This window comes from Plecotus auritus, assembly GCF_963455305.1.
Source record: "Plecotus auritus genome assembly, chromosome: 3".
Lineage (NCBI taxonomy): Eukaryota > Metazoa > Chordata > Mammalia > Chiroptera > Vespertilionidae > Plecotus > Plecotus auritus.
In genome coordinates this window covers 178,250,616-178,271,005 of record NC_137772.1, presented here as the reverse complement: position 1 = coordinate 178,271,005, position 20,390 = coordinate 178,250,616, and the positions used below count along the sequence as shown (strand labels likewise).

General features: G+C 38.5%; 1 protein-coding gene across 1 annotated transcript in view; it reads right to left on the bottom strand.

Moving 5' to 3' along the window:
• SENP1 (SUMO specific peptidase 1) overlaps positions 1-20,390 on the bottom strand; it is a 53,438-nt gene that overhangs the window by 9,639 nt on the left and 23,409 nt on the right. Inside the window, exons 7-13 of the mRNA XM_080659077.1 lie at positions 18,904-19,007; positions 18,541-18,824; positions 16,674-16,728; positions 9,751-9,789; positions 8,375-8,459; positions 7,987-8,142; positions 6,697-6,828 (exon numbers count right to left, since the gene is read on the bottom strand). Of these exons, the coding sequence (XP_080515203.1) occupies positions 6,697-6,828; positions 7,987-8,142; positions 8,375-8,459; positions 9,751-9,789; positions 16,674-16,728; positions 18,541-18,824; positions 18,904-19,007 (855 nt within the window). The remainder of the gene's footprint in view (positions 1-6,696; positions 6,829-7,986; positions 8,143-8,374; positions 8,460-9,750; positions 9,790-16,673; positions 16,729-18,540; positions 18,825-18,903; positions 19,008-20,390) is intronic.

The following is a 20,390-nucleotide window of genomic DNA, read 5'->3' as shown; positions in this document are numbered from 1 at the left end:
GATGCACGGAGCAGCCGGACCCACCTGGGGGCGGGCCTGGCTGTGCCGCGCGCCTGCCGCCCCAGCAGGGCTTGAGGGGACTGGGTGCTGCTATCTTGTGGCTGTGGGCACTGCATCTTTGAGGGCGTGGCAGTCAATTAGCATATTCCCTACTTATTGGCTGTGGGCGCCACCATCTTTGTGATGGCGTGACGGTCATTTAGCATACTTCCTCTTTATTATATAGGATTAATCCTCATCCAAGGTTATTTTTTCCATTGATTTTAAAAAAGTTGGGAGGGAGGGCCCTAGCTGGTTTGGCTTAGTGGATAGAGCATTGGCCTGCAGACCAAAGGGTCCTGGGTTTGATTCTAGCCAAGGGCACATGCCTGGGTTGCGGGCTCAATCCCCAGTAGGGGCCGTGCAGGAGGCAGCCGATCAATGATTCTCTCTCACTAATGTTTCTCTCTCTCTCTCTCTCTCTCTCTCTCATTCTCTCACTTCCTCTCTGAAATCAATATATATATATATATATATATATATATATATATATATATATATATATATATAAAAGAATTGGGAGGGAGGGGAGAGAGAGAAACATAGATGCAAGACAGATATATCAATTGGTTGCCGGCCACACACACCCCGACTGGGGGCTGGGATTGACCTGCAATTCAGTTACTTGCCCTTGACTAGGATTCGAACCTGCAACCCTTCAGTGTGCGGACTGATGCTCTAATGACTGAGCAACAGGGACCTGTGACTATTCTGATTTTTAAATTAAACCTATCCTAGGCAACCACAAAGCCCAAAAAACTAACCAAGCATCAGCACCTGAATATCATGAGTCAGAAGGTCATTCACATCTAAGATTTAACCTAATAATATTATTAACCAAATAGGCAGACTTCAGGTAAAGTTCTGTGTATTGCATCCCTCATTGTGAACATGTGTCCTATTTTTTTCTCACATGGAAATTTAAGCAACAAATTACTATAATTACTTACTAAAGTTTTAGAGAAAGGTAGGCAATACTGATTTTTATGGAGTCATGATAACTGTAATTACGATTCTCCGTGTTATCACCCATAAGTCCTTGGTTAATTAAAAGGACTAGTTCTATTAAAAAACACTTAAAGAAGTAAACTATAATGATATTTAATCTACCAATGACTCACGTTAGAAACACTAAAACTTCCATTCTGATCATTTTATTCCACATGTAAGAGTGCATAGCATATAGTAGACCTATCAGATTCCCTTAACCAATTTATCTCATTTTACCTAGATTTTCCCCTTCTTAAGCAATCAATTTTTATTCCCTGGGGAAAATTTATTCCCTGTGCTAGGTTTATCTAGTTGGACTTAATGTTTTGCAAGCTATTTCCTCTCTTTACTGAGCATCACTTAAATTTAACTCCTCCTTGGAAACAGAAAGCTATGAAAACTACCAATTCCCCATTTCCATCAAAGATTTGTGTTCTGAAAGTCAGAATGCTAGACAAAGTATTAAGTGCTCTGATTCTAGATCCTGATTCTGCAATAAAAATCAAGTGACCTTGATATACATCCCTCATAAAGTCTTCTTACTTCTCCACTATCAATCAAGGAAAAATACTTTATACACAAGGCTACAGTAATGCCGAATAGATAAGACATCTCTTTGCTTTCAGAAATGAGACTTAACAAAATAGGCAATTAGTCTGCTGTTTAGCTATGTCATTCATGAAGTCACAGTCTGCTATGTAGAGTCTACCTTAATTCCTCCTGTACTCCTTCATTCCCCATATTTGTTATGAGTCTTTTCCTCATGGCCTTTCCCCAGCCAGTAAAGTTAGAAATACGATATCCAACAGTCTAATGCTTTTACATTTTGGAAACAACCTCTACATGTTATAAACCCCATAGTACCTTGTTTTATTTCTGCTTTAACTAAACAATTGTATTTTAGAGATATTAAAAAGTGAGAGCATTTCCACTGTTCTTTATTCCTTTGTGTAGATTGAAATTTCCACCTCATGTTTTCCTTTCCTGCCTGATGAATCCTTTAATATTTCTTTTAGTACAGGTCTGCTGGTGATAAATTCTAAAAAAGTATAACATTGCCCTAGCCGGTTTGGCTCAGTAGATAGAGCATCGGCCTGCGGACTGAAGGGTCCCGGGTTCGATTCCCAGTCAAGGGCACATCTCAGTTACAGGCTCCATGCTAGCCCCAGCCACGGCATCTGCAGGAGGGAGGCAACCAATCGATGTGTCTCTCTCACATTGATGTTTCTCTCTCTCTCTGCCTCTCCCCCTCCTTTCCACTCTCTAAAAAAAAAAAAAGGAAGAAAGAAGGGAAAAACAATGGAAAAATATCCTCGATTGAGGATTAACAACAACAACAACAAAAAACACCCCCAAAATAAAAAAGTATAACCTGGGTAAATCATAGGCTCATCCCTTTCATTTACTTTCTCTCAGGGATCACTATTACCCAATGTCTTAAAATTGTTGTTTCATGTTTTGTCTGGTTTTGTAGGTAAATTGAAAGGGCAAATCTAATCTGTTTTATTCCATCATGACCAGAAGCAGAAGTCAGATCCATTCACTTGCATGTCTAAATACTTTCCATGTATTTCTAAGTTTATGTGATGCATTATTAAACAATTCTTAGACCTTCTAAGCAGCACAATTATCAGACCATAAAGAGAAACACAAAGCTCAAAGTAGTCCTCTCCTCAGGATCACTAACCTAGAATCTTAGAGTTGGATTCCAGAAGTTATCCAATTAAATCTCCACAAATCAATCATTTCTAGTATTGTTATCCATTTTAAAATATTTCCATTTGTTTGTGACTTTCAATTTACTTTTGCAACTAATTCCTCCTCTCTATAACCTTTCCTCCTTCCCTTGATTAGATATTTCTATTAATAACTAATCACTAGACCCAGTATAGACACCCCCATCTACAATGTCCCTGATGTTACCAGCCTTCCTTTCCTATTCTTTACAAGACAGCCAGTTCCCACATTCCATTTTTGAGAAGTTTTATTTTCTTAATAGTAAGGTAAAAATGTCAATCCTGTCAATCATTAGTCCTTGAAACTACACAGGAATTTAACTATTTACTCACAATAAAAATTTGTTCATAAAAACATAGTTAAAAGCCTACTGTATGAAAGGCACTGTGGCCTACTCTTCTTTTAGGAAAAAGACCAGAAAAAGGGTAGCCAATTGGTTTTCTACACATACCCCAAATATAAAACTTCTGGATTTTATTTTCCTTATAAACTAAATCTGTTCCATTTCACTTCTAGGATCTTATATTCCTTTTCTAAAAAATGGTAAGAATAACTTGTCAGTCACCTTATTTTGGAGAAAGTCTTAATGCAGCCTATAAAACTGACAGGAGATACAAAAAAATAAGAAATGGTTATTAATGAAAATATCTATTTGAGGGAAGATGTATAGGATTGAAGAGAGGACAAATTACTTGCAAAAGAAGACTGAGAGTTCACAACTGAATTAAGTATCTATAATAATAAAGCATAATATGCAAATTGACTGAACGACCAAACAGCAGAACGACCGTCCAGATGACCTTCCGGACCACCAAGTGATGACACGCACTGGCACCAGGCCAGCCAAGGCAGGTGCGATGAGATTGGTCGGGGGCCCTGCCATCGCCCTATGATCACCCTGCAGAAGGAGGCCCAGGCCACCCACCGGCGGGGCAATCAGTAAGTCAGGGGGTTCCACGATCGCGGCAGGTGGGCAGGGCCTCCCTCTTTGGGGCCCAGGCTACCTGGCCATTGGCGCTGCAGCAGGTAGCCTGGGCCTCCCTTTGCAGGAGTGATCCATCGTGAAGCCCAGCTGGATGGGCAGGGCCTACCTCTTTGGCGTGATCAATTGCGGGGCTACCGGACTGGCTCCTGGACTGTGAGAAGGCACAGGCCGGCTGAGGGACCGCCCCCGCCCCCTCTGCCCCCCACCCAGTGCACAAATTTCATGTTCCAGGCCTCTAGTTTTAAAATGAATACAAATACTTAAGAAAAGCTACTAATTCCCCATCAGAATGTTAGTTACTAACAGGCAATAACTTTGAAAGCCTGAGAAGTAAGGTACTTTAAAAATGGTGCTTTTTAAAATGGTTCTCATCATCATCGTGGACATATGACTTGGCACCTGCTTTCAAGGTTACCATTATTCTGAACTCAGAACAAGTATTCCCTCCAAGTTATGGTTAGGCTTGACAGAGGTAAAGTAGACAAAGAATCTTTCCTTCCTCTCTAATATTATATTACATTCTAAATAATGTAATTTCCATTAACTTTGCTTGCTAAAAATCCAGCCTCTGAGGGGACCGGGGAATGGAAAATATGTCCTGGTGAATGCTGCCTCTGTAAGGGATCTCACTGAGGTAACCACCATAGTAAAGAGCAAGAACTCAGCTCATAGCCTACTCATTGCTGCCCCCTAGAAGGTTTTGCATAATCTACAACAAACAGGTTACATTCCTGTAGAATAATTGACCCCTTCCCACTTAGCAGTGGCAGGCAAAAAATGGTAAGAGACCACAGATTAATGACTCCAAATCAAAAACACTTAATTGGTGGATACTTTTGACTGTCCTTGATTTTCATTTTGCCTTTTGATTTGGTAAGCCTTTTTTTTTCTGTATTTTTTTTCAATGTTCTAATATAACTATTTTGAGCCAAAGAAGCAAGAATGGCCTGGCCCATGTGGCTCAGTGGTTGAGCATCAACCCATGAACCAAAAGGTCACTGATTCCATTCCTGATGAGGGCACATGCTCAGATTGCAGGCTCAATTCCCATTAAGGGGCATGCAGAAAGCGTGATCAATGATTCTCTCTCATCACTGATGTTTCTATCTCTCTCTCCCTCTCCTTTCCTCTCTGAAATCAATAAAAAATATATTTTTTTAAAAAAAAGAAGCAAAGGTGGTTTCCCCTAAAGCCCCTAAAGCAATATCAAACCATACGTTCCTTACTATTCTTGGTCAAAGATATTATTCAGAAAGTGATGAAAATTTGTATCTTATAAATTCACACTGGCAAAGAGAAAAGGGCCAGTCCAGCTGGCTTCAGAAAAAAATTAACATGCTGGGCATGACATATGGCTCTCAACCTCCATACATCTAATCCTAAAACAGGATCCAATTTAAGATTCTGAGGCAGTATGATACAATATATGCTTGGGTCTGAATCCTGGCTCTGCTGTTCACTAGCCATATAACCCCACAAGTTTCTTAATCTTTCTATATTTTGTTCCTTCATCTATAAAATAGAGATGATAAAATTATAGTATCTACCTCCAAGGGTTGTGGTGGCCATTACATGAGCAGAAAGCATAAAACACTTAGAATAGTACCTACATGAGGTAAATGCTCAATAGATGTTAACCAATTTTATTATTATTTGGAAAGTCCTTAGTATACAAGACAAGGATACAGGTATGTAGACTATCCAGTACTTTCTATTCCGAGTATCTAAAAATCCTCCATAGTTGTGAGGCTTGAATATACCCCAAAATATCAGGCAGGGATGCTGCTAGTGAGCCTAAGAAAGGGGGCAGGTACTTAGGAAAAAAGCAAACTATTTTCTTTTGCTATGAAATACCCTTCTGAAATAAAACAAGCTCCTCCAGGTATAGGAATAGGACAGATCTGTTTAAAGACTATAATGTAATATATTTACTTAAAATAGTTTGAACTCTCAAAAGCTGAGATCCATAACTTTTTTTAACCCAATATATCAACTACTTAATAATATAACTTTTTTAAAATGTCAGTTTTAAAAATAGGCCATTTTGGAAAGCTTATAAATAATAACCTAAGTGACAAAGAACAAGCAGAGATAGAAGGGGAAGTAGCAATGGATTCCTAGATAGAAACTATTCCTTCATGCTACACCATGGTCAGCTATTATTTTCTCTGAAGATGTGAGCTGCCTTAAAGACAGAAACAATACGAATGAGTGAATGTCCTCTCCCCAGTGTACAAACTGTCAATATATAAAAAGGTAAATGAGCACTTCTCAGACATTAAAGTAGATAAAAATCATCTGAGATGTTTTTTTAAAATGCATATCTCTACCACACTGCTTCATACTTACTCAGGAGAATTGAGAAGCATGTGACAGTTGATTCTGATCCAAGTCATCCAAGGACCAAACTTTGAGACTCAAACAGTGAGATAATGCCTTGATTTAATTTCCACTTACTATTCACTTACTATCCAATATAATAAAAGCATAATATGCAAATCGACCAAACAGCGGAACGACAAGTTGCTATGACACGCACTGACCATGAGGGGGCAGACACTCAACACAGGAGCTGCCCCCTGGTGATCAGTGTGCTCCTACAGGGGGAGCACCGCTGAGCCAGAAGCCAGACTCACGGCTGGCAAGTGCAGTGGCGGTGGCGGTGGCAGAAACCTCTCCCGCCTTCGCTGCAGGTGGGTGGTAAGAAGCAAGGGATCCCAGACTATGAGAGCCCTGGACTGGGAGAGGGATGTCTGACTACCAGCTTAGGCCTGATTTCCCCAGGGATCGGACCTAAGCCGGCAGGCGTACATCCCCAGTGGGGGTCCCAGACTGCAAGAGGATGTAGGCCAGGCTGAGGGACAACTCCCCGCCCCCCGCCTGCCAGTGCACAAATCTCGTGCACTGGACCTCTAGTTTGAACATAAAATCAGGTGCAAGATTACCTCATCATTGAGCCAATTCAGATGGTTTAGAGTTTGAATATCTTTGCGTGTAATGGTCAAACGGAATGCTTCACTCAGAACTTCATCCTGGTTCCCATTACGAAATACATTCTTTATCTCTTTCTCCATTTCCTAGAGAAGCAAGAGGTGTCAGAGATTAAGCATACATGGCTTCAGATACACCAGATTTCTCACCAAGTCCCACTCTATCCCCAGACAATTTATCATTAATCAACTGTTCACTTCTAACATTTTGGTTTCTATTCCTTCCAGTAGTAATCTCCCTGATTACTTCCTTCTATCCCACCTTGTTCTCCCCTTCTCTTTTTCAGCACAACAGTTCAGACCCTTGTTTCATTTTATTCCTGCTTTGAAATATGGTATTCTAAGTCTATGAGAAGATCTAATTATATTTTTATCCAAACAATTTTCTGAGAAATAGAATGTTTCCCCAAAGGTAGGAAGAGCTAAGTAAAGGTAGTCTCTTTTATTTTATTTCATTTCTTTAAAGGTAGTTTCTTATAGAAACATTTTCCTGGATTTTTTGTTTATTCTTTTTAAATATAAAACATAGAATCCAATACAACTATAATACATGTATTATAATCACGAGCTATGTGAGTTTTTCAAACAGAAGGCTGGATTAAGGAACAGATTACTTTAAAATGTACACAGACTTTATGTATTTTCCAAATTTTATACTAAGTTTTTATCACTTATAAAAATAGTAAGTCTCAGCTTACTGTACATGAAATGAAACACAAATTTATTAAATGCTTTTTCACTGAAGTTGCTAAAAGCCACCCATAATTCTTTCCTCAATATGCAATAATCATTTAAAAATAAAGCCAACACAGGGCTGTAGTACAAATGAAAGCAGGAGTATGCAATACAATATTTTTCATTTTTAAAAATTTTATTTTTCAATTACAGCTTACATTCAATATTATTTTGTATTAATTTCAGGTGTACAACATAAATTATTTATATAATTTATGAAGTAATCCCCCCCCCATAAGTCTAGTACCCACCTGGCACCATAGATAGTTATTACACTATTATTGACTATGTTCCCTCTGTTGTGCTTTACTTCCCCCCTTGACTATTTTGTAACCACCTATTTATATTTCTTCATACCTTCACCTTTTTCACCCAGTCCCCCAACTCTCCTCCCCTCTGGCATATGCAATATAATTTAAATACCATGTGTTCTGTTACATTTATGTTTTAAACTTGTCCAGGGCATTCTTTCTAAATACAACACTTGCTAGTACAGGAATTATATTTTACCTCTGTGATTTCAGGAAATTCATCTTCACTATCAGTTAATTTACGACCTTTTTTCTCTGTTTCTTGGGCAATTGTGACAGGAATCTCCTTTTCAAGAGGTACACGAAGACGCAGTTCTACTGAATCATGTACTGAATGTTCCTGTTCCTGCAATCTCTGAAAGACAGAACTTCAGAATAAGTGGAATACAGAAATATGCTATCTCTCTATGTAAACTGAGTAGTACTAGCTGGATAGACCAAGAACATTTATCATTTATCACACAATGCAATGGTACCATTCCACCTTGCAATTACAATAGCTTTGACCCCTAAATATAGATAACCTTTCAAATTAGTTTCAATTTGGATATGCTATTTATTTATAATCTTATCCCAATTCTTTTTACCTGGTTTTGAAGCTGTAATGCCAGTGCTTTTTGCTCTTCAATCTGGCGCCATCTTTCCCGTGCTCGAGAATCATAAACACTAGTTCTAGAAGTGAAAAGGAATGTGACACAAAAGCAGATCACTCTCTTAATATCAGCCCATTGTTGATGTACAATGAGCATTAAATATAAAACCTTTATATACACAGTCTAAAATCCTGACACTAACTTATCACTATAAGTGAAACCACATGGTATTATTCAAATTTTCCTACTGTTTTTATTGAAATAATGAAAATTATTGGTTTGTTGCCAAATATGAACAGGTGGCTTTTGCGGATATTTGTAAATGTGTAGTCTTTTTCTAAAAACATGCTTCTAAGCCAGGGGTGGGCAAACTTTTTGACTCGAGGGCCACAATGGGTTCTTAAACTGGACCGGAGTGCCGGAACAAAAGCATGGATGGAGTGTTTGTGTGAACTAATATAAATTCAAAGTAAAGGAGCGGAGGGGAGAGCAAGAGAACCGGATAGAAGAGCCAGATCCGGCCCGCGGGCCGTAGTTTGCCCAAGGCTGTAGCCCAGCCAGTGTTGCTTAATGGTTGAGCATCGACCTATGAACCAGGAGGTCACAATTTGATTCCCAGTTAGGGCAGATGCCTGGGTTGCGGATTTGATTCCCAGAAGGGGGTGTGCAGGAGACAACCGATCAATGATTCTCTCTCATCATTGATATTTCTTATCTCTCTCTCCCTATCCCTTCCTCTCTGAAATCAATAAAAAATATATTAAAAAACAAAAACAAAAACAAAAACACACATGCTTCTAAGATTACAGAGAAAATTAACCTTCATTTTGGAAACCCAAAAGTGAGACTGAATCCCAAAGGAGAAAATAATACAAAATGTCATTGAGGTTTTAATTCAAATATTGTATTTATGAACCAAAAGGAAAAATATGGGTTGTGTTGTTTTTTTTCTTTAAAAACGAAAATCAACACTATGGGTTTTGGATAACTTAAAGTGAGTTCTTAAAACTGGAGACTAAAAGCTTTTAGTGATTTTGCAAACTCCAGAAATAGAAATTAGTCAATAAATTAGTTTTATCCACGTGAAAATAAGGGCATTTATATTCTTTTCTATATAATTGCTAATTTTGACATATTTTTCCAATTCAAGTTAACTTCAACTATTATAAATTTAATAAAACTGAACATAGAAATGTCCTAATACCTATAGAATTAAAAACCCCAAAAACTTAAAAGTTGTTTTATAAATAGCTATAAATAGGGAGTTTTTACTGATTAAGTATAGATAGAAGAAATCAATTAGCCAATCATCCTAACTAAAATTAGGAAGTGATGGAGAAGAAAAAATGATACCAAAAATAGTAACTTACAATTCTTTGATCCACAACTCTGCCTGGAAAAAAGTAGGACTATGGATGGGAAAAGAAAAGTATTAGCAGGCAGCTTACGAGAAAATTCAAATATTGTCAACAGAAAAACCAATCATTTAAATAATTTATAAGAATGCTTTACAAGTACTGAATAAATACAAGGACTAAATTACATAAAATTGTAATTGGGAACTAAAGAAATATAAATGAGTCATTTGCTTACATTTTCCATAATAAAATACACTTTACTGATTGCATGATAACTGATTCTTACAGAATGCATTCCTTGATTTCTGTCACACTTCTGTATCCATAGCAACTTTGTGGTGGCAATTGACAAATGAGTATAGATAGGTCCAACATGCATGGTGGTTGATAGTTTCATTTATGTTAACAGGTAAGATGAAAGTAACAAGGACACGTCGTAACTTCAGCATTTGTCAATAATAATGTGAGCACTTTGTTAAATAAGTTTTTAAATAATGGAAGAATTTATCTTCAATCTTTTGTACTATTCACAATGTAATCACTGCAAACATAACACACTTTTAATTGGCATTACTGACATTTTCTCCATCACTTTCTTAAGGCTAGTCCATCAACAAAATAATAAGTCAAGCCAAAACCGGTTTGGCTCAGTGGATAGAGCGTCGGCCTGCGGACTGAAGGGTCCCAGGTTCGATTACGGTCAAGGGCACGTAACTTGGTTGCGGGCACATCCCCAGTAGGAGGTGTGCAGGAGGCAGCTGATTGATGTTTCTCTCTCATCGATGTTTCTAACTCTCTATCCCTCTTCCTTCCTCTCTGTAAAAAATCAATAAAATATATTAAAAAAAAATAATAATAATAGTAAGTCAAGCCCTGATTTGTGGTGTGGGAATTTTCCATGATGTAAATGCTCCCACCATGGCCCACTTCAACCTACCAACATGACATCAATGAATGTGAAATTGGGAAGAGATGTGCAATAGCACATCATTCTATAGTATTTCCACCATACAGATATGATACATGCCAATAACCTTAGATGGATAATAGTAAAATGAGTAGGAAATGATGACTTTTGAATACTTATTACCTTTGTTTTCAATATAATTTATGTAACTGCAAGTTTATATAATTAAATTTTGAAATAGTAGCTGTGTTTAATAACTAGCTCTCAAAATTCCTAAAAATTTAACTATTACCTCTTGTGAGCTAGCTCCATAGATACTCATGACTGAATAAGGGTGAGTTTTTGAACTTGCAGATAGATTAGGTTATGTCCCTGCTTTTATTCATGAGCATCAATATGATATTCAGGCACATTTTCATAAAATGCAGCTCTTCTAAGCAAGAATATAGCAGTAACATGCCTGACAAATGTGTCCTGCCCCTGGGCATGAGTGAAGAGGAATTCCCAAACAGATGAGGTCAGATCCAATAGAACAGGTTTCCGTCACGTCTGAGAAACCTTATGACTCATGTTCTTGGTCCAGCTCTGGGTTTTGCATCAGTAAATATTCTGACATGCAAAGCTACCTCTCTTGTGCTGCATCCCACTTATTTCAGCAAAACTGCTTTTGTATTTGGACACTCTTAAAAGTCAAGAAACTCTTCTGAATGTAATTGTCATGTTATTGTTTCTTACTTTTCTATTTTCTTCTACACCTGTACTATAATTAAAAAGATGACCCAAAATTCAGCAGAGAAACTAAGTTTAGCATAGCTCCTTACTTGGATGAGACCAACATTATGTGAAAGAGTACATCACTTTTCAAGATAATACATTAAGCTAGAATATTACACTTCCCAAATGGTTCAGATTGACAGATTTATTAATAATTTAGTCAAATCTCATGGGTTCTTAGACTTGTCAGTCCAATTGAATCAAAATGAATTCAACCAACCAACAAACAAAACAGAAACAAACTCATAGATACAGAAAACAAACTGATGGTTGCCAGAAGGGAAGGTGGGGTTAAGGGGATGGGTGAAAGGTGAAAGGATTAAGAAGTACAAATTGGCAATTACAAAATAGGCATGGGGTGTAAAGTACAGCATAGAGAATACAGTCAATAATATTGTAATAACTATGTATGGTGTCAAGGGGGTACTAGACTTGTTGGGGGGAATCACTTCTTAAGTTATATAAATGTCTAACCACTAAGCTGTACACCTGAAGCTAATATAATATTGAATGTCAACTATGATAGGGGGGAGCACTTGACATTATAAAAAAGTATATTTGGAACAACAACAAATCATATATATAATATAAATATAAATATATATATATATATGTGTATATATATATATATGTATTTTCCAACCAAATCAAAGTAGATACTGAAATTCCCCACCCACAGAACAATCTATATAAAACAGCTAATGAGTCAATGAATGAACCAAAACAAAGAACCAGCAACACAATTCCATTCCAAAGATGAGAGATCAAATCTATTTGATGCAGCTGTTGCTGACAACCTGAGTGAATAATGCTTAGCAGAGTCGCAGCCATGTTAACTGTATGTCCTAGGTCTTCTTGCTCTTCTCAAACTTCATCTCCTTGCCAAGCACTAACTGAAAAATCTCTCACAGAAACAAATGAAAGAGTGAACTCTTTTCCAAAGAAACCTTTTAGACATGTAGAACAAATAAACAAGCTGGGAGTTAAGAGACCTGGAACTCCTGGAGCTGCCCCTAATTACATTTTGTGATTTTGCGCAAGTCATTTCCATGAGACTTAGTTTTAAGATTTGTAAATTCTGGAGATTAGAGTCCCTTTCAGTTCTTAAATCTCTACAATCTGTCCTAGTTAAGGCAAGAGCATGGGCTCAGAGGATATGCCTTGCTTCTTAGCCTAATTCTTGAGAATTAGTATTCCTAATCATCCTTAGCCTGGGGCTTGGCAATGAAAATGCTATTCTATTGCCTCTCCACCATCACTGAGGTTAATAAGGGTAGAACATAAGAGGAGGTGTGCAGTGAACAAATGACATAACAACCAACACAGAAAGCCACAGATATCTGTGGCAGCAGTGAGTGGCTACTTAGTGTATGATACTAAAAATGTGAGAACACATATATTGCACAATATAAAAAGTTGACAAGAATCACACAGAATTGCACCGTATTGGGTTATGCTATTCAAATTTGTCTACTTCCATATTAGAATATAAACTTGATGTGGACAAAATTTGTCTTTTGAATTTACTACTGTATCTTCTGCACCAAGAACAGTGCCTGGCACACAGCAGGCACTCAGTATTTATGGAATAAATGAATAATGTAAGACAAGCACTTCTCTTCAAAGGATCAAGGTTATCTCCTGGCTTAGGAAAGCAAAATTCAGGGGGAAAAGCAAAATCTCTTTACTTTTCAAAGAGTAAATTATACATTGTTCCTCATATAATTGAAGCATACAGTAATAATAACTACAACTATTTACTGAACATCTACTTAATGCTCTATATGTAAAACTCTGCTCTATTAGTTAAGTCTCACAATAATTCTCATATACTAGTATTAATTAAAGCTCAATAATAGACAATAAGGAATTATTACTCATACTATATAGAAAAGGAAATTGAGGTCCAGAAGGATAATTTGTCTTGGAAGAGCCAGGATTAGAAACTATGTCTGTCCAATTCCAAAGACTGTGTTCTTTCTATTATTGTAAAATGCCTTTTAATAAATCAAAGCATCAAACCAAAATGAAGATGGTAAGTACCTGAACTAGTCAAGAGAGTACTGCAGGCTTTCTGGGAAATTCATTTATTTAACAAAGATTTATTTACTAAGGACCCACATCATATACTATGATTGGCCCTGGGCGATAAATGCAAAGGTGTTAGTAACTAACAAGGTACAGGGATAGAAGTGCTCAAGGGAAAGACTTAATGCTACCTGGAGAAGTCAGAGAAAAAATAACACCCCCATCAGATTTTAAAAAGCCAGGTAAGAGTTTAACAAGTGGACAAGGAAAGAAAGGGAATTCCAGACACAGAGGCATAAAATGGCATGGCATATTCTGGGAAATAAGGGCAAATCTTCATTGCTGGTAGGAGATTAAGAATAAATAGCCAATCAACCAAGCCTGTGAGAGTAACCTCCAATTTCCATGAACAGTATTATCTAATTAGTTTTACCCAGTGTATCTTTCTCCTTTCATCTCATTCTTCAGTTATTACTAGGAGAAATCCTTCATAAAGGAAAGGCAGACTTAGTGAAGAACCATTATAGAACTGCAAGCACTCTTTACATGAGATCAACTTTTTCTCAAGAAAGAATTCCTACTTTTGTGTAGTACCTGTGGAAAACTTTTATAAATGCTTTATCTGTAAGTTAATCTTCACAACAATTCAAGAGTAAAGTATTAATACTGGCAACTTATTGATAAGGAAACTGAAATTCAGAAGAGTAACCTGTCCAAAGTTACATGAAGCCTGGAAAAGACAAGCTCAGAACCCAGGTGTGACTCAAAAAAAAATAAAAATATCCAAACTGTAAAACCTCCTTGAGAAACCATAACAAATAAATAATTTTTTTAAATAACTAAGTTTAGAACATAGAGGGGAAACTGCAAAGAGGCAGGGGGACTAAGATGAGAAAAACATTTTATTATCCCTAACCTTCTCAATAGAAAACTGATACTATGACCACCCTAGCAATTAAATTGCTCATGCCATATATGGCAAGGACATAGCAATCTAAGTAGTAACCTATTGGATTACAGAGGAAGAAGTACTCAATATCTCCCTGAGGAGTCAAGTTTCATATAGAAGATCAAATCTGAATTGAGACTTAAGAGATAAGAAAGCACCACTGCCAGATAGACAAGCTGAAGTAGGAAGGACATAATAGCAGAAAGAATACTGAATATGAAGGCAAGAAAATAGGTATCATATTATAGTTCAGCATATAATAAACACATGAAAGAGTCCCATATTTCCATATGGCTCCTTCTCTCACCTCCATCATGTATCTTGGCTGTCACCTTGCCAAGACCATCCTAAATAACGCCCCTCTCCCTATCCCCTCCCGCCAGTGTATATAACTGCCTGCTTTATTTTTCTTTCATAGCACTTATCATCACCAGACATGTATTTTTATTTATTTGTTCACTATTTGCCCCCCACCCCTCCCCTTATACCATCTACAGCTAGAATGCAAGTTCCGTTTTTTTCTTATTAAATGCAAATTTTATTAGTGTACTTTAAAACAAATATACTGGGTAAACTATCCTATCTAATAAAAAAGTAATATGCAAATTGACCATCACTCCAACACACAAGATGGCTGCCCCTATGTGGTCAAAGATCCTGCCCCCATGTGGACACAAGATGGCCACCACAAGATGGCCAGCAGGGGAGGGCAGTTGGGAGGGACCAGGCCTGCAAGGAAGGGCAGTTAGGGGTGACCAGGCTGGCAGAGGAGGGAAGTTGAGGGCAACCGGGTCTGCAGGGAAGGGCAGTTGGGGGGTACCCAGGCCTGCAGGGGAGAGCAGTTGTGGGGGGGAACCAGGTCTGCAGGGGAGGGCAGTTAGGGGTGACCAGGCCTGCAGGGGAGGGCAGTTAGGGGTGACCAGGCCTGCAGGGGAAAGCAGTTAGGCATCAATCAGGCTGTCAGGGGAGTGGTTAGGGGGTGATCAGGCTGGCAGGCAGAAGCAGTTAGGGGCAATCAGGAAGGCAGGCAGGCCAGCAGTTGGGAGCCAGCAGTCCTGAATTGTGAGAGAGATGTCCGACTGCCCGTTTAGGCCCGATCCTACTGGGATTGGGCCTAAACAGGCAGTCGGACATCCCTTGAGGGGTCCCAGATTGGAGAGGGTGCAGGCTGGGCTGAGGGACACACACACACACCCCCCCCCCCGGGGCATGAATTTCGTGCACCGGGCCCTCTAGTATAATATAATCACCATAATACTATCACTTTGAATTAGTATTACAGATACTTTTAACTACTTAATTATTTTCAAAATATATTCCAATATTTAAATTATGTTCAGTTCAGTGTACTTGAATGTTTGCAGCACGCTGCATCATTTACATTAGAGAAAAAGCAGCCTAAATCAGCTTGCTCTGGCATTCCATGATTTGTGCTTGTACATCTCTAACATAAATTTATACATAGCTATCAAATGGGTACTCTAGCTATGCTATAATTTTAAATTTTTATCTGAATTTGCACCACAAAAAGTTTATTGGTTTCTTTATACTAGGAAGTGTCTTATCTGATTATTCATGTTCAATATTTGCAGACTGCTTACTAGAGCTGTACACTCTTTAATTAAATATAAGTGTGTAGATTTCACGTCCCCCATCCTAACCCCAGTTCACCCCATCCCTGCTGCATTCTTGGAAATACTCTAGATTTGGATGAATCAATTCTCTAGCAGCTAAAGGGTAAAGAGCAAGGGAAACTGTATCGACTTAAAACAATACCATGAATGTAAACTGCTTGAGAAAAGAGATTTCATTTTGTTCACTGCTGTTATCCTGTGCCTGTACAAGCAACTGACACACAGTAGGCTATTAATAAGTACTTGTTGAAGGAAAGAATGTGTGATTGAAAGCGGGGTTTATGAAAAAAGTGCTTTGATTACCACACTAAAAAGTTTGGGCTTGCTTTCTATTTATAAACCACCCTTGAGGGAGTTTAGTGAATGACCAGCTTGCCTTTTAGATCACTCTGGTTGAAGAATGGCCTTTTAGATCACTCTGGCTGAAGAATGAAGAAGGACTAAAAACGTGGTAGAAGATGGAATGAAGAACAAAATGGAAGCTGGGGAAAGGAAGACTACTTAGAAAGTCATTGAAATAATTCAAATAACACATGACAGAGGTCTGAATAGAGTCAGTTTTAGTTTTATATTATGTAACTCATAGTAAAGTAACTAATTAAAGGGGGGATTATGTTAATAATGTCCTTTTTCCAAAGTTTACCTGGGAGCTGGAGTCTGGGAATCTTGCACTTTGAGTAAAATCACAGAGTCTGATCCTAAACAAGAAACACAAGAGCATATCATTACTGATAAAACTGCAGTTATACATTCTAGATGTCTGTGGCTTAAGTTCCCATACTCTGTTACAATCTATTTTCATAAAAACAACACAGCATAAAAATAAAGATAAGGTGGGAGTGAGAGAGGCAGTTCCATTTTCAGAGCCAAGAATAGGGCTTAGTGAAGAGCTTGCCCCAGAAATAAAGGAGTGAAATACAAGTATATGGCTTCAGCCCCTACTCCTGGGCCATGCCTGTTCCCTGGGATTCCTCTTTCTATTCCTGGGAAACAAGAACATGCCAAGATATCTCAAAAGTCTTTCGCTCATGAACTACCATGAGACTGAACAAAGTGAAAGAGCAAAGGGGAGAGAGAGGTAAAGGGGATGGCAATGCAAAAAGAAACAGCTACAGGAGTAGTTGAGTCAAAAAGTACAAACTCTATCATTCTATCACTTATTTTCTGTGTTGATAAAAGCAAGAATCATGTCCTTCTAAAGCACTATGATTAAAACCTTATTTATAATATTTATTAAATAGTACAAGGAAAGTAATTGAACAGTTCGATGTAATACATCTGTCCCAGTTTAGTTTTACCTAAGCACCTGCCATACAATGTATGCTCCTGAGGTTAAAGGCTTTTTAAAAGAATGATAGCTCTTGGTAAATCACCTCACAAAATTTAATATAAGTTTACATGAATATGTGTAGCTATATAATGATGCCACCAACAATTTTAAACCCCCAGTGAGAATTTTAAAAAAGTGAGGAATAGATTAAAAAGAAAAAAAAAAATCAAATGACCTGAGGAAGGATAGTCTTCGAGATGGATCTATCAAAAGATCCCTAATGTCTAACCATTTAACCTAAAATTTATTTTATAAGTTACATACCTTAAATAACTACTAGTATATAACATACCTAAAGAAGGGGAAACTAAGCAAAGAAAAAAATTGTCATAGCAAAACCTTACCTAACTAGAATGCTAAGGGACAGAAATATTTTTATTAGCTGAAAGTTAAGCAGAAAACTCTTTTTGTTTCCAAACCTTGCTGAGGACCATTCTAAAATGTATAAACCTATTATCCAGGTTGTATATTAGCTGATTAAGCACTTTTACTTCAATACTTAATTGATTTACTAAAACTACTAGAACATCAGAGTACAGATGACACTTCAACAACATGGGTTTGAACCGTGCAGGTCCACTTATATGTGGGTGGTTTTTTTTCAATCAATACTGTAAATGTATTTTCTTTTCCTTATGATTTTCTTAATATTTTTTTCTCTAGCTTACTTTATTGTAAGAATACAGCATATAATACATATAACATGCAAAGTATGTTTTAATCGACTGTTCACATTATCTGTAAAGCTTCTGGTCAACAATAGGCTATTAGCAATTAAATTTAAAGGGAGTTAGAAGTCATATACATGGATTTTCGAGTGCATGGGGTAGAGGTGGTCAGCACTCCCTACCCCTCATGCTGTTTAAATCATTATAAAATACGAGAAACAGAAAGTACTGAAGACTTTGGGCTTAGTGAACTTTGACTCCAGACGCTGCTTTGGAAGTTAATCTTTTACATACTATATAAAATCATTTGCATTTCCATGTAAGAAAAAGGTTACTTATAGGTTTACCTGTAGCATGGCTAAGTGAATTATACATACTTAAGGTATTTCTATGTTAATTAAGTTACATGTGCATTACAACTTTGCATTATAATTCACATAGAGCCAATAAATTGGCTATAAGGAAGTACAATTAAATTATATTGAAAATATGATGTACAATACCATTTTTACCTTTGGATTGTGTATTTGAAGCTGACAAGTTATCTGGCTGATGTGGAAGAGAGTGGTGATGTTGGAGTTGATGGAGTAGATCAGAATCTTTGGATCTGAATGAAATATCTGGCGTATAAGACGTTAAGGAACACCCACTATGAGACAGTTGTTCCTGGGTAGTTAAAATGCTGGCAGATCCAGAGGATGAAGTATCAGAGCCAATAATCTGAGCTGCACAAGAGTTTCCATTTTGAAACAGTGTGTCTTGTAAAGTATTCCTACTGGAATTAAGACATCGAGATCTAGCAAGAGAAGAATATATTTCAATATCATATAATGCATGCAGAATTAAATTCATTTGAAATATGTTTCGTGACTCACAGGTGTAAAGGAAAATGTGTGGTGGGTTTGGCTACAGAAAACTGTTTCCCTGTGACCATCTGTAGCAGCTGTCTGTAAATCTCTCTTTCTTCTTCTTGAACTGTCTGTAAAAGAAAAAAAAAATCTTAAACACATCCAATGAGGCAAGTGTTTCTCAAAGTAGCATCTAGATTCCCAGAAGCCCTGCCAAAGCTCAGACAGAGTCCTCAAGGTAATTAGGAATTACGGTTGACTAAGGATATTCTAGAAAATGATATCCTAGTAAAAGAGTAATATACAAATTAACCATCACTCCGCTACACCCACAAGCCACGCCCACCAGCCAATCAGGAGTATGCAAATTAACCCAACCAAGATGGTTGCGGCCACGGAGTGAGCTGGAGGCTAGGGTTGCCCCCAGCAATGGAGGAAGCCAAGCTTTCCGCACACCCTGGCGGGCCCAGGCCTCCACTCAAGGCTAAAAAGTTTCAATTATAGAAGCTAAATAAATTCCAACAAAAATGGCAGCAGCCACGGAGCTGGAGAGTGCATGAGGCTTGGGTTGCCCCCGGTGATGGAGGAAGCCAAGCTCCTGCAGCCCTGGCCTGCCTTGGCCTCCACTACAAAGTTTCAATTATAGAAGATAAATAAATCCCAACAAAAATGGTTGCGGCCACGAAGCAAGCAGGAGGCTTGGCTCTGCTCAAGGCTGCAAAGTTTCAAATATAGAAGATAAATAAATCCCAGATACCAGGGCCTCTGCTTGGGTCCCCACAGGCCCCTCGCCCAGGCCACCCCATGCCCCAAGGGAACCCCCACCCTGATCTGGGACACCCTTCAGGGCAAACCAGCTGGCCCCCACCCATGCATCAGGCCTCTATCCTATCTAATAAAAGAGTAATATGCAAATTGACCATCATTCCAACACACAAGATGGCTGCCCCCATGTGGTCAAAGATGGCTGCCCCCATGTGGACACAAGATGGCTGCCACAAGATGGCCAGCAGGGGAGGGCAGTTGGGAGGGACCAGGCCTGCAAGGGAGGGCAGTTGGGGGCAATCAAGCCTGCAGGGGAGGACAGTTAGGGGTGACCAGGCCTGCAGGGGAGGGCAGTTAGCGGCAAACAGGCTGGCAGGGGAGCAGTTAGGCATCAATCAGGCTGTCAGGGGAGTGGTTAGGGGGTGATCAGGCTGGCAGGCAGAAGTGGTTAGGGGCAATCAGGAAGCAGGCAGGCGAGCAGTTGGGAGCCAGCAGTCCTGGATTGTGAGAGGGATGTCCGACTGGGTCCCAGATTGGAGAGGGTGCAGGCTGGGCTGAGGGACACACCCACCCACTCCCGTGCACGAATTTTGTGCACCGGGCCTCTAGTAATATATTTAACAGGAGTTTAGTGAAATAAATACCAGATAGTATAGGTCAGAGAATTATGGGGCATATCTGTATATATAAAAGGCTAATAGGCAAAGTGTCCCCTTGGGAGTTCGACCAGGAGACCGGGAGTTTGATTG